General features: G+C 35.1%; 1 protein-coding gene across 10 annotated transcripts in view; it reads right to left on the reverse strand.

The window, feature by feature from the left end:
• Eaat1 (Excitatory amino acid transporter 1) overlaps positions 1-14,297 on the reverse strand; it is a 225,597-nt gene that overhangs the window by 19,317 nt on the left and 191,983 nt on the right. For all 10 annotated transcript variants that reach the window (XM_089106433.1, XM_089106435.1, XM_089106434.1 and 7 more), the window contains 2 exons: positions 11,269-11,350; positions 4,407-4,593 (listed from right to left, as the gene is read on the reverse strand). In XM_089106433.1, coding sequence (XP_088962559.1) covers positions 4,407-4,593; positions 11,269-11,350 — 269 coding nt within the window. The remainder of the gene's footprint in view (positions 1-4,406; positions 4,594-11,268; positions 11,351-14,297) is intronic.

A 14,297-nucleotide genomic window follows, 5' to 3' on the forward strand; every position in this document is an offset into this window, starting at 1 on the left:
GAAATTGCGAGCCAAATGAACGAGGTTTTACGAGTCCATGGCGCTAGAATTGGTTTGAAAATTAATGTTAAGAGGAGTAAGTCGCTAAGGCTAGGAATAAGTGAAGATGAAAAGGTGACATTGGGTGACAGCCTCACTTACCTTGGTAGTATTATTAGTAAAAGGGTGGGAGCAGTGAAGATGTTGAAAGTAGAATAGCCAAGGCTCAGGGTGTTTATTCACAGTCGAAAAGCTTAGAAGAAAAAGAAGACAAGTCAGGGGTCCATTACTTTAGGGGATTAAAATATTGAAAGCTACAGTAATGGCAGTGTCAAATATAATTTTGAAGCATGGGCGCTCCGAAAAACAGACGAACATTTCCTAGATATTTTCCAGAGAAATTGCTTACGGATTGTTTTGGGAACCTGGCTGACTGACCGTATTTCAAACTGTAGGCTATACGAAAAGTGTGATTCAATCCCGCTTTCTACGGCTATAATGAGAGAAAGCTTGAGATGACTAGGGCGCTATCTGCGGTTGAAGGATGACAGATTGCCAAAGATTGTCATTTTCAGCCAACCGTCTAGGGCTAAACAGAAATCAGGTTGTCCTCGGTTGGGGTGGGAGGATGTCATAAGTAAAGATTTAAGGGTAATGGGAGCTTCCTGGGGGGGGGGGTGTAAAGAGGAAGGCTTTGAATAGATTAGGATGGAGGAAGAGCGTGCGTAGCTGTGTTGGCCTCAGGTGGCTTGGTGCTCCGATGAATTGTTGTTAGCAGTAGCGGTAGTGTATATAGGTTTGAGCGGAGTTGCCATTGAATTGGCCCTACTTAGATATTAATATAATGTATTTATATGCATTTATATAATGTAATATAATGTATTATAATGTATAATATAACGTATTAATATAATGCTACATGAGAGCCCCCTCTTACACATATCTATAACTCAATTTATACTTGGATAGACCTATTTTCTAATAGGCTTCAGCTGGTTTACTTGGTAGGTCTGAGGAGAGGCGTGCCTAAGCAAAAGCTAATTTTTAATTCCTCATTACTAGCGCCATCAAAATTACAGGTTGTTAAAGACTTGGGAAAATAATATTACAAGGATGTATTCAAAACTAAAATTTACAGATAATATGTCGTAAAAACAGCAATGAAAGTGCTGTAGAACATACTTGTAAGCAGATGAAATTTGAAACCATTCAAGGACATACAGTAGAGATGTTTATTTTTTAAAAATGGGCCCAATTATCTTCTTCTGTAACTTTGCCTCCCCCCTCCCCTTCACCAAATATTATACTGGTATCATCCCCCCCCCCTAAACCTCTTCTGACAAAGTGCATATGATCATCTAAAATACTTATCATGAAAACTTACACTAGGTGGAGGCAAACCAGAGCACAATTTAGAAGCGCACGAGATGCAATTTAGAGGTACCTTTATACAGATGAGGTAGCTCCCTCCCTCGCCAAAAAATGCACTGATATCTTCTCATCCCCTAAACCTCTGACTAAGGAGGTAAATTTGTATATATATATATATATATATATATATATATATATATATATATATATATATATATATATATATATATATATATATATCATAATCTACAACACTTATTATCAAGTTTTGTGCTAGGCCGAGGCGCACCAAAGCACACGAAACTGAGAACCACACGAAACAGAGTTTAGAGGTAGGTACCTTTAAACCAAAGCATAAACACATACTGAACAAGTACTAACAAAACTCTCCAAAAGTGACCCCGCGTACCTCAGCGCCTCTAGAGGGTAAATGTTGTACTACTTAATCGCTCCGAGCCAATAAATTAAATTTAATACAGCTTCTACGGAACAAGTATAATCACCTACGGAACTTGTGATTTACTCGCCAGGTTCGCATAGGTATGGAATCGTCTCCGGAGACGCGGACAACGGGTCACTTTTTTTGTGTGGAGAGGATAGGTTTTGTCAGTACTTGTTCAGTATGTGTTTATACTTTGCTTTACACAGAGGCCTTGTGTAAAGGAAACAAGAAAAGTTTTTTCTTCAAATTTATCAAATGAAAAAATGCCTTGGAGGAGGGCACAGATTATACGATCGTTGAAGAATTATTAAACACAGATTGAGATACATCTTTTTATTGTTATAGTATTTAGAGTTTAGTGATGCTATACTTAAGAAGTGATGAGATATGAGATGATTATATTGTCTCATACGGATTAAAGGTCTCTTTATTTATTACAACCAGCCGGCTTAGAACCAACCACATGTTATCATTTTTTTCTTGTTTTGTTGCAGATATTATCATTTCATCTTTCGGTTTATTCTTACATCTAAATAGAACAATTTTACCTCGGTTCTTGGCCGTTTTTTAATTTTCAAACAGTTTGTGGTAACGAACTAGGAGTGACCCGGCTCAATAGTAACCAAAACTGTAAAAAACAGATTGGTACTAATAGATACATCAAATATAAATTTCATTAAGTTTAGTCTTAAGCATCAAAGGTTACGAGCCTGAGAAATTTTCTGATTTTCGAAAAAAAGGGAGAAATAGCCCCCAAAAGTCAAGTGATCTCATTGAAAATCACACCATCAGATTCAGCGTATCAGATAACCCCACTGTACAGGTTTCAAGCTCCCATCTGTAAAAATGTGGAATTTTGTATTTTTTGCCAGAAGAAAGATCACGGATGAGTGTTTATTTATTGTTTTTTTCTGTTATTTCCCCCCAGGGGTGATCGTATCAACCGAGTGGTCCTAGAATATCTGGAGAGGGTTCATTCGAACGGAATTTAAAAGTTGTAGTGCTCTTTTTAAGTGACCGAAAAATTAGAGGACAACTAGGCCCCCTCCCAGCCCCTTTTTTCCCAAAATCGTCTGATAAAAATTTTGGGATAGCCATTTTGTTCATAAGAGTTGAAAGGCATAATGACTATGCCTTTGGGTATAACATGACCCCCGTCCCCCCACCCCCCCCCCCGCATCCCCAGGGGAAAGTTCTTTAAGTTATAAAATTGGCCCATTGTTTACGCATAGTATTTGTTATTGGGATGTAGGCATACATTTTCAGGTGGGGGATATATTTTCTGCTGGGGGTTTTTCAATAGGGAGTTTTCCATTGGGAAGGAAGTTTCCAAGGAGCGAACTTGTCAGGGGAAATTATACACTGAGGGAATTTGCGAGAATTCTTGTACAAAATTCTTTTTATATGTCTTGCTTTCTCTTTTCCGTCTCAATTTTACGCGCGGGGTGGTTAAGATTAATTATTTGGGGTAGATTTTCACCAGGATTGAATTGTTTAGAGGATATTTCCATGGAGATGGGGTTCCTCTGTGGAGGTGGGACCATATTTCCTGGTATTATTTAAAAAAGATCAGAAATTAAACAAAAAAAATTCATCTGAAAGTAAGGAGCAATATTAAAACTTAAAACGAACAGAAATTACTACGTATGTAAAGAGTGCTGACCCCTCCTCAATACCTCGCTCTTATAATGACTCCTGGAACACAAGGGCCGTTTAATTAGAACAAAAAGAGAAAACTTTAGCGTAAAGAGCAAAGTGTTGAGGAGGGGGTAGCCCCCTTTATATACGTAATAGTTTCTGTTCGTTTTTAGTTTTAATGTTGCTCCTTACTTTCAGTTGAAAAAACTTGATATTTTTCGTTAATTAGTTTTAAATAATCATACTTACTGAATAACGCAGCTTGTGATTATCATAAACGCTTCTGATAAACAGCTAAAAATATCCAACAGAAGTTTTCCTTTCGGTCCCATTTTACCTACTTTTACCCATTTCAACCCATTTTACCCATTTCAACTTTTCAACTTTTTACCCTTTTGAAATTTTACCCATTCAATGGTCCCCAATATTTTATCCCATTTTAACTTTCAGTTGAAAAAAAAATTAATTAGTTTTAAATAATCATACTTACTGAATAACGCAGCTTGTGATTATCATAAACGCTTCTGATAAACAGCTAAAAATATCCAACAGAAGTTTTCCTTTCGGTCCCATTTTACCTACTTTTACCCATTTCAACCCATTTTACCCATTTCAACTTTTCAACTTTCAACTTTTTACCCTTTTGAAATTTTACCCATTCAATGGTCCCCAATATTTTATCCCATTTTAACTTTCAGTTGAAAAAAAAATTAATTAGTTTTAAATAATCATACTTACTGAATAACCCAGCTTGTGATTATCATAAATGCTTCCGATAAACAGCTAAAAATATCCAACAAAGATTTTCCTTTCGGTCCTATTTTACCTACTTTTACCCATTTCAACCCATTTTACCCATTTCAACTTTCAACTTTTCAACTTTCAACTTTTTACCCATTTCAAAGGTCCCCTACATTTTACCCATTTCAACTTTCAGTTGAAAAAAAATTAATTAGTTTTAAATAATCATACTTACTGAATAACCCAGCTTGTGATTATCATAAACGCTTCTGATAAACAGCTAAAAAGATCCAACAGAGGTTTTCCTTTCGGTCCCATTTTACCTAGGGTTATTCCAAGGACAAGGGCGAAAACAACCAGCCCAAGTATGTTAGTTGAGGGTTCAATTTCATATTTCATCCTCCACTCGCTTAGAGGAATCGCTACAAAAGACATAATTAGTCAGAATATAGTTCATAAATAAAACAGACAGTATCTAAAACTAAACAAGGATATAAGATCGCGCTCGATACAAAGGGTATATTTCATAAAAAAAAATCAACTGAATTAGGAAGTGAAAATGGTTCTCCTAGTATATCTTAGCCCCAGGGCAACATTTCCACCTCGTGTAAAACTTATTAGTCTTGTTAATTAATATTTTTCACAAAAATTCACTCTCTGGGGCTAAAATGAAAGAAAAGTTGGGTTTAAAAATTTATAAGCCTATTTTCGTTCTCTTGTAAAATAGTGAAAGTATGGGGTAAACGCTTATTTCTGCCACAAGAATGGCAGCAATCGGCATTTCCCCTGTGGAAGTAACTCTTTTTCTACTGCAAAATGAAATTAAACTTTGAATTTCCGTCAAAATAATACCTCCGGTGATATTCTAAGGCCATAAATTAGATCCCCCCCTCGAGGGAAACGAAATCAACAACAAACAAACAAGACCACACCGTGACCAACTATCTCTGGAAAAAAATGTGAAATTTCGTGTGTTTGCCCATAGGAACTTGAAATCTCTTGACATAGGGCTCTCGGACCTGTTGAATTTGATTGTTGATGCAAATTTCACCAACATCACCTCTACTTTTGATTGTATTTTAAATAAGGGCACATTAAGGAGTGGATGTCTCTGGTTTGAAAAAGAACCTTCAAAATATATCTCTGACTTGTGAATAGGTTGTGAAAATACACGTAAAAAGACTATTCCTCCTGGACAACTTAAAAAAAAACTCTGACTCTCAAATTGATCTTAAAATTGCAGGTAAAAACCTTTAATCTAGTCTGCTTCGAACGCTAGATGGGGTGATTTTGACAATTTCCTAAAAAATTAAGTGAGTTTTATTATGATAACAAACTGCTATAATTAGCTTTAAGATTTAATGAATTTTACGTATTGGGACTACCATGAAAAGCATTTTCTTTTTTCTATATTTTGGGATAAACTTTTCGTTCTTTTTGTTTAGCTTCAACCTGTGGTTTTTAATTCACTTCACCGTAAGCAATCGTTACAGTGATTATTTATTTTCTTACTAAAGTATATATTCAAAAGAAAATAGTACAACAAAATCAAAATCCGCAAATGAACAAAAGAAACAAAGGAATGAACGAAAGACAGCAAACGCTCAATAGCCAATTCTCAATGTATAACTCACAGCCAAAACAACAAAACACATAAGCTGATTCATAACAAAGACTCAAACGAACTCTTTGGTGCCATAAATAATAAAGCTTCAAAACTGCTCATCATAAGCGACTGACAAGAGAGGGAGGTAGGGAGGGATTGTATTACCCTCCACACCTCTCCACTCCACACCCTTGCTTGTTTGCACGCCTGTAGAGCAATCTGTACGATTCTGTCGAGTAAAACAATCAAAATTCAAGGCCCCCTTGCCATTCCTGAAAACTCTGATCCACTACTCTGATCATTATGTCTTGTCTTGGTTGTCAGACGTTCGAATATGATGTTTGTAAGCCTGTCCTTGTCCTTATGAATTGGTTAGGGTAAAATTAGATAGCTTGTGAGTGACATGAAAAGAGAACGCTTGAAATATTTCTATATTAATATCTTGAAATAATCCTTTATTCGGGCGGGAAGAGGTCATAAAACAGGATCTAAAAGAAATTTGAACTTCGTGGAGAGGGATAAAAAGTTGAAGTTATGAATTGGACAGACTTGGAAGGAGAAGGAATGTTCCGCATTTGTGTTAAGTATAGAATTTATAATCTAGATTCATTAACATTTGAAAAATTTTAATGTAAATAATGGATTCGCTTAGACTGGCTTCTGACTAGTTCATTTGTTTATTTCATATAATTATTCCTTTTTTCATTTATTCTCTTTCCTTTATTTATTTATTTCATTTATTTTTTGTTACGTTTATTTTTTTAATAAAGTTTTTTTTCTTGTCTCTGATAGTCTTTTTTCTTTGTTTTTAAATCGGTTTGGAATGTGAGATCTGGCCTTATACTGTGATTCAATAAAAAAATGTTTTTCAACTGAAAGTAAGGAGTATCTTGATGACAACTTGATTTTAATTAAAAAGTTAGGCTCTCATCGGTGTTTTTGTCCCTCTTACCCTAATAATTATGGCAATTTTCATCCTTTGAGGGGCGGGAGGAGGCACGTGTGTGTAAAACTAATAGTGAAAAAAGGTAAAAATTGGATAGGGTTAAAAAAAAGCTGTCCTTGCCCTGAGGATCTCTCTTAACAATACCTCGCTCTTTACGCTAAAATTTGTTTAGTACTTTAAAAGAGCTTTTAATTCAAATTAAATCGCCTTTTTGATTCAAGAGCCATTCTTAAAGAATTGGGACAAAATTCAAACTTTAGCATGAAGAGCGAGGTATTGAGGAGGGCCCTCCCCCCCCCCTCATATGCGTGAAAAATTCTGTTCGTTTTAAGTTTTAATGTTGCTCCTTACTTTCAGTTGAAAGAACTTAACCCTTTCGGGACCGACGGGATTTACAGGTCCCGGCTGAATAAAAGCTGGATTTGGCATCTCGGATTGAAAATAATGAGATATTATAGATGATGTCCAATACTCCTTTCAGAGACGATTAGATTAATACGTCATTCACCTGTAAAAACTGGATACAAATTGCGCGACATGATCAGTAAATTTGTCATACGTACCAAAGTTAGACAGGAAAATATCTTATTTTGCAATTAGGCATTTTGGTTGTTGTGATATAGGTAGGTGAATGCAATTTTTTTCCCGCATTTAATAAAAACTGATTTATAGTGTGCGTTACATGAACTCGGGTCTTTTTTTCTAGGTTAGTGATAACAGAACTATTTTGCACTGGGACCCCAAGGTCCTGTCAGTCAGTAACAGTACTTATTGAGTGAAGTGTGTTTTTGATCTGTTTTTGCACACTTAGTGACATAGGATCTTTTAAAACTAGCTAATATATAGCATGATACCTGAGCAATAGTAGATGGGGCAGAGGGGAACGCACCACGCATTTGTCTGTCCCCTTAGATCAGTGGTGGATCCAGGGTTTTTTAGGGGGGGTGCAAAATAGGTTGATACGACAAACTTGCATTAGCATTGGGAGCAAGTTTAATTAACGCAAACCTGCTTTAATTAAGTAAATTACACTACTTTAGACCCTGTTAGGGGGGCGCGCGCCCCCCTCTCCTGGATCCGTCACGGCTTTAGATTTTTATTGTTACCTTTTTTGTATCTTCTTGGAAAAATTACCTTTCTTGGCATTTCATTTCTTAGAAATATATTGAGCCTCTTTTCCCTCCTTAATTTTCATGAGTCTGCCATTTTACAGGAGAATCCTTAGCTTAGAAAGTATTGTTTTTTGTTTTATAATTCATTAATGTTGCATTTAATAACTTTTTCGTCTTCATTATTATTTCCCCTATATTATTTTGTTGTTTACTGCTGCACTTTTTATATTTATTCGTTATTTCTTCATTTTTAATGTTTAGATATATTTACATATTATTATTTATTAAGCTCATTTTTTTATATTAATATTTCCCTATATATTTCTCTATCTTATTAATGTCATTTATTAATCTTATTTCTTAAAATCAAATTATAATATCATGCATTACCTTACCGTAATTGTTGTGTACATTATTAAAAGGGTTTCTTACCTTGTACAAGAAAGACTGATGGAACCTGTATGCATCCCTTGTAGTTAGTTACAGAATTTCTTTTTCCACAGCAAAAAGAAGAAAATAGCCCCAGATAATCTTTCAACTTTACTAGACGATTTGCCTTCTGACTATGACTCGGATATAGAATTAGTCAGACTGCGACCTCTCCGATGATCAAGGCGTCTTGCTTGAGTCTGGCCTCAGCATTGAAGTGCTGGATGCAGTTTTAGTACCAGAGATTGGTTCTGAAGAACCAAAAAGTAATACAGCAGCACCTAACTCCAAATTGCTCCCAAACTGCCGAGCTCCAACCATACCACTGGGCATTCCAGTTGGTACTAAGTTTGATAGGAGCCCTGCAAAGCTTACCATAAGAGCTGTTAGATCTTCAGCTGTCACATCTACCTCTTCTATTGCCATGAAAACTGCAAACGAAAATTCTTCTTTAGATATTCTTTTACCCAGATTTAAGCAGCAAATTTTGGCAGCCCCAACTATGGGAACTTTATCGGCAGAAAGTGGACCAAAATATGCCTTTTTTTACGATTGTAGCACACCAGCAGACCTCTCCCTTCAGTTGTGGAACAGGAAATTACTAGATCAGACTTTGGAGCAAACTAACTTGTACTCCCAGCAAATTGTAGATGAATTGGATTTTGACAATATCTTCAAAACCTTAACTGTGACTGAACTCTTGGGTTTCCAAGACATCAACATAATCATATCATACCATACAGTCCCAGACATGAAAATGTACCGGAAAAGCTTTAAAGATGTACAGGTTCCAGCTATATGTAAGAGCATGACTAGAAACAGATTTCGCCGAATTTGACGATTTATCCGTCGCAATGACAACCATGCAATACCTGAAGGGAGTAAGGACAAGCTATTCAAGATTCGACCGTTGATTGAAAAGCTGAACATACAGTTCTCAGGTGCTTGGAATGAGGCAGAGGCTCTCTCAGTTGATGAGAGTATGATATTATTTAAGGGTAGATCCAGTATGAAGCACTATAGCCCTTTTATACCCATAAACCGAGGACATAAAATCTGGTGCTTAGTATTTATGTCTGCCTACATTTACAGATTTGAAATCTATCCAGAAAAGAAAGAACAAGCATCCGTACAGGTGCAATTAGGATTTGGAGGGAGAGTAGTTGTCGAATTAACTGCTCCCCTCGCGTCCAAACACCACATGGTGCATTTTGACAATTATTTCAGTTCGATTGAATTATTGTACTACTTGAAAAAAAAGGTATTCGTGCGTGTGGGACAATAAGTAACACAATAAAGCACTTCCCTGAGCTTATAGAGGACAAGAAGATTGAGAGAGGTGATTCAGATTGTTGAGTTTCTCAGCGAGAAATTGTTGCATTGAAGTGGAGAGACAATAAAAGCGTCTTTTGGCGTCCAATTGGCACTCAACTGAGATGACGACAATTACTAGGAAGAAAAGGGATGGAACCGAATTGACCTTATCTTGTCCAAAAATGGTCAGCGATTATAACAAATACATGGGAGGGGTCGATCAGGCTGACATGTTGCGTGGAATTTACGGATACAATCAAAAGTGCTATAAGTGGTGGCATAGGTTGTTCTTTGGTCTCTTGGATATGACCATCACAAACGCATATGCTTCTTATCAATTAATAAAGCCAGAAAGGGACAAAATCTCACTTATAGACTTAAGAAGAAGATTAGTCCGAGGTTTAATACAGTTATTTTTGAAACCACTTATTGAAACGACAAGGGAACGCCCTCTTTACGGATATCTTGTAGTGACTGATAGAAATCAGAACATGAGAAGAAGGAAGGGAGCTTTCAGTGTACTGGATGATGTTCGTCTAGGGAATGTTGGAACACATTTACCAGTCTGGTCAGCTGAACGCTCCAGGTCTCGTTGTGAAATCTGCGCAAGTAAAAAGAAGGAATCTCGTCCAAACAGTTATTGTCGATCTTGTGGGGTTTTTCTATGCTGCAACAAGGAAAATAACTGCCTTCTTGAGTATCACACAAAGTAAAGTTAAAATGTTTGAATAAATAATAATTTTGGATGACAAGCTGTTGTAAAGCATCATTCTTTCAATACAATAATAATTTTCAGCAAATGTGTATTTGGTAGCTAATAGACTGACGGGATCTGGAGATCCCATTTCGCTGTGGAATGAATGGTAAGAAATGGGTGTTTGGAAAAATATCTAAAAATAATAAAAAAATAGTGTCAACAAGTTCCTAACTGAAAAAAAAAATATTTGTCATCAAGAAATAAATGCGGTCCTGAAAGGGTTACGCCAAGGCCAGCTTAAGGCCAAATCTCACATTCCAAACACATTCAAAAACAAAGAAAAACGATTTAAAGAGATAAGAAAAACTTTGTTAAGGAAATAGATCAAACGAAAAGGTGAAATAAATAAATAAATGAAAAAGAATATATAAAAATTGAAAAAATATATGAAATAAATAAATGAACTAGTAAGACGCCAAAATATTATTCACATTTAAATTTTTCAAATCCTAGTGAATCTAGATCGTAAATTCTGTACTTAACACAAATGCAGAACACTCCTCCTCCATCCCAGTCTGTCTAGTTCAAAACTTTACCCTTCTCTCCCTCTCTATGAAGTTCTATTTTCCTTTATATCCTTTTTATGACCTCTTCCCTACCCAATCGAGGATTCTTTCAAGAAATTAATATAGAAATAAAACAATTATTTTCTTTTTACGGCCCTCATGAGCTATCTATGACCCTTTTTTTCATTTTGAACTCAGAGTCCTTATAGTGAAACATAGCCTAATGTTTGAGTAGTTTTTATACAGGCACTTACACGAGTTTTATTTTCAGTGGGGCAATTGTTAAAAAAATACAATTCTATATGAAAATCTGAATAAGAAGTGCCCAGAAATTGGCGTTTATTTAGGATTCAAGGGAGGGGGACAGGCCCCGAGGCCCCCTTACGTACGTCCATACTTTCATATAAAAGGAAAAATTGTGACTTACCCGTCTTGTTGACTGGACCTTCGGTTGCGTTCATTGCAGCTAAGAACTGTTCATCTGTTGGGGGTATTAAGACCGTTTTATACTAGAAAAGCATAAGAAATGAATCCCCAAGAATCACCATTAAACATATCATGTGCTAGTTTTATACTAGTTTTATGTGCCGTTTTATACTAGAAAAGCATAAGAAATGAATCCCCAAGAATCACCATTAAACATATCATGTGCATATTACTATGCAGATATTAATACAAACATACATGAAATTAATTACGCCATAATACTTTTTCAAAAGATTTTGACCTATACAGCAACATTTGTTATCTATTTTCCATATCTTGCATGTTTTATCTGCCATTTGTAGTATAACTGCTTTGATTTAGTATTGTGATGGTGTGGAAAACTTGAAAATTGAAAAATAACACTGAAAAGACTATCCAGTTCAAGGCACTTACTCAGGAGTTTTTCGATGTATGGGGGGGGGGCAAACTCCAGAATAAAACCAAAAGTAGGCAAACCATATGAACATACGACATTATAGGGAACCATAAAATTCTTGATGATTCAAGGCGGGGGAGAATACGGATTCAAAGTTTTGAATCCAGAATGAGACGTGTCATAGAGGCAGCTATGGCAATGCAGAAAGAAATTCTAATGCGCTAGGATGGTTACAACATCCTCCTTAATCATATTGGTTATACATTTTCTTCGAGAAACGAAGGGTTAGATGGATCTGGAATAGAAGAGGTTATCTAAACTTTTTCTTCTTAAAAAAAAAAGAAGAAAGGGGGTAAAGAGTAAATTTTTTTTTTGGACCAAGTACGTCTTTTCAGTCTGAGAAACAGTTATACCTACACTCATTTACAATCTGATATGAAACTTAAAATGTGACATCAATTCTCTAGCACAAAAAAACTTCTAGCAAAAATAAACCAATCATATTTAAAACACATATATCATACTAATAATATATAACTGAATATAACCATATAACCGAAATAAAAATTTTGTGAAAGAAAACTGAAATTTTGCTCTAAAATAGAGGCATTTGACTTTGAAATTCTCTTTTCGAAAACTGATTTGTTTGAGAAGCGTGAAGTTCGAGAATCAAGGTTTGAATGCACTATTATTTTCTATGAAAACTGTATAAAGACATATATTTAAATTAATATTACTTGCCAGAAATCCATGTCAAAACAATTCATGAAGATTCATCCATAGTTCCCCTAATTTCCTTAGTTAACATAATTTGGCTCCCATCCAATTTAATATTGAGCTGAACTAAGCAACAAATCAAACTTTATTCTGCTACATTTTATAGACTTATATTCCGTCATTCTTCTAAGATGTGTCACAGAAATAAATTCTGAAGCAATTAAGTGATAACACGACGTTGTTAGCAGTTGAAATTTATTTGCTCCTGGAAGGTTTTATTTTATAAGAGCTCTAACGAAAAACGTCAACTGAATCGCTCGCTGCAGAAATTAAACAGGTTGAGACAAAATCTTATAAGGGGAGCAGAGATTTATTTTTATGTGAATAACAAATATGTAAATTAACTTAAAAGAAACGAAGTGTTTCGGAGGGGGGGGGCAGCTTTGATAATCGGTAGCAATGCCTATAGTATATTTCTTTTTTTTAACTGTTCACTCTATAAAACTATACAATTTTTGGTACTTGTCAATTAGCTGGAACCCACGCAAGAAGTCAAGTTTGGTTAATGCTAATACAATAAAACAAAATAGGATGAAAATATAATCGTTTAGAATCAAATTTGGGCTATATACTTGCACATTAGGGGGGGGGGGGGGGAGTAAAGCATGGCATATATTTAACACTTAACCTAGGTACCTTCCCCCCCCCCTAAGCGCGAAAAAACAAAAGTTTAAATATTGTAAACGCAATGGCAAACCACGGTTTGCAATCCAATTCTCTATTGAAAGAAACCCGTTTGACTAGTTTCTTAAGCATCTTCCGTATACAATATATCGCGTGGGTTCGAGCTAATTGACAAGTAACAATTTTTTTTAAACGACCACTGTTTTTTTCATGGATCAAAGCTAAATATGATAAAGCCAAAGTTTAAAAAACCTAAGTCTCGAGCCACACCAGTCATACCTGTTGATGAAAGAGACAAAATTTGCAATTTATACGTGTTTTGCTTGATTCTAACGGTATACTTACACTCATGAGTGTGAACAGGGAGGGGGGATTGGTCCGTTCCCCCTTTCTATGCCAAATTTCAAAATTATATAAAAAAAGTTTATTTATTATTAACTCTTACAAACAAAAAATCATACTTACATGTCTGCCTACACTATGTAGTTTAAAAATTTAAATTGAAAGATGTTAGTTTGAAAAGTCTATAACAACACTAATTTATTCCAAGGCATTGTCCACTAAAGCAATGTCTTTGTATTCTTCTGCAGATTCATCAAGTAGAGAGGAAAGTTTGTGTCACAACGTTCTATCATTTCTAGATTCAAAACTATTAGTATATTCAAAGATCAAGTATCTTTGTACCAAGTATCAAAATCACGTATCAAGTATCAAAATCAAATATCAAGTATAGAATTCAAATATCTTTTCTAGATTCAAAACTATAAGTAGATTCAAAGATCAAGTATCTTTGTGTCAAGTATCAAGATCAAACATCAAGCATAGAATTCAAAATATCTTTTCTATATTCAAAACTATAAGTAGATTCAAAGATCAAGTATCTTTGTATCAAGTATCAAGTATCAAGATCAAATATCAAGTATAGACTTCAAAATATCTTTTCTATATTCAAAACTATAAGTAGATTCAAAGATCAAGTATCTTTGTATCAAGTATCAAGTATCAAGATCAAATATCAAGTATAGACTTCAAAATATCTTTTCTATATTCAAAACTATAAGTAGATTCAAAGATCAAGTATCTTTGTATCAAGTATCAAGATCAAATAAGCATCACTATACTCTTCTCCTCCGGTAAAACTTTTTTGATGTTTTACCTTCCCAGTAGACTATTTGCTTTTACCTATTTAGACT

This window comes from Artemia sp. Qi Xiang Cuo, chromosome 20, assembly GCF_049724085.1.
Source record: "Artemia sp. Qi Xiang Cuo chromosome 20, ASM4972408v1, whole genome shotgun sequence".
In the NCBI taxonomy this organism is placed as follows: Eukaryota; Metazoa; Arthropoda; class Branchiopoda; order Anostraca; family Artemiidae; genus Artemia; species Artemia sp. Qi Xiang Cuo.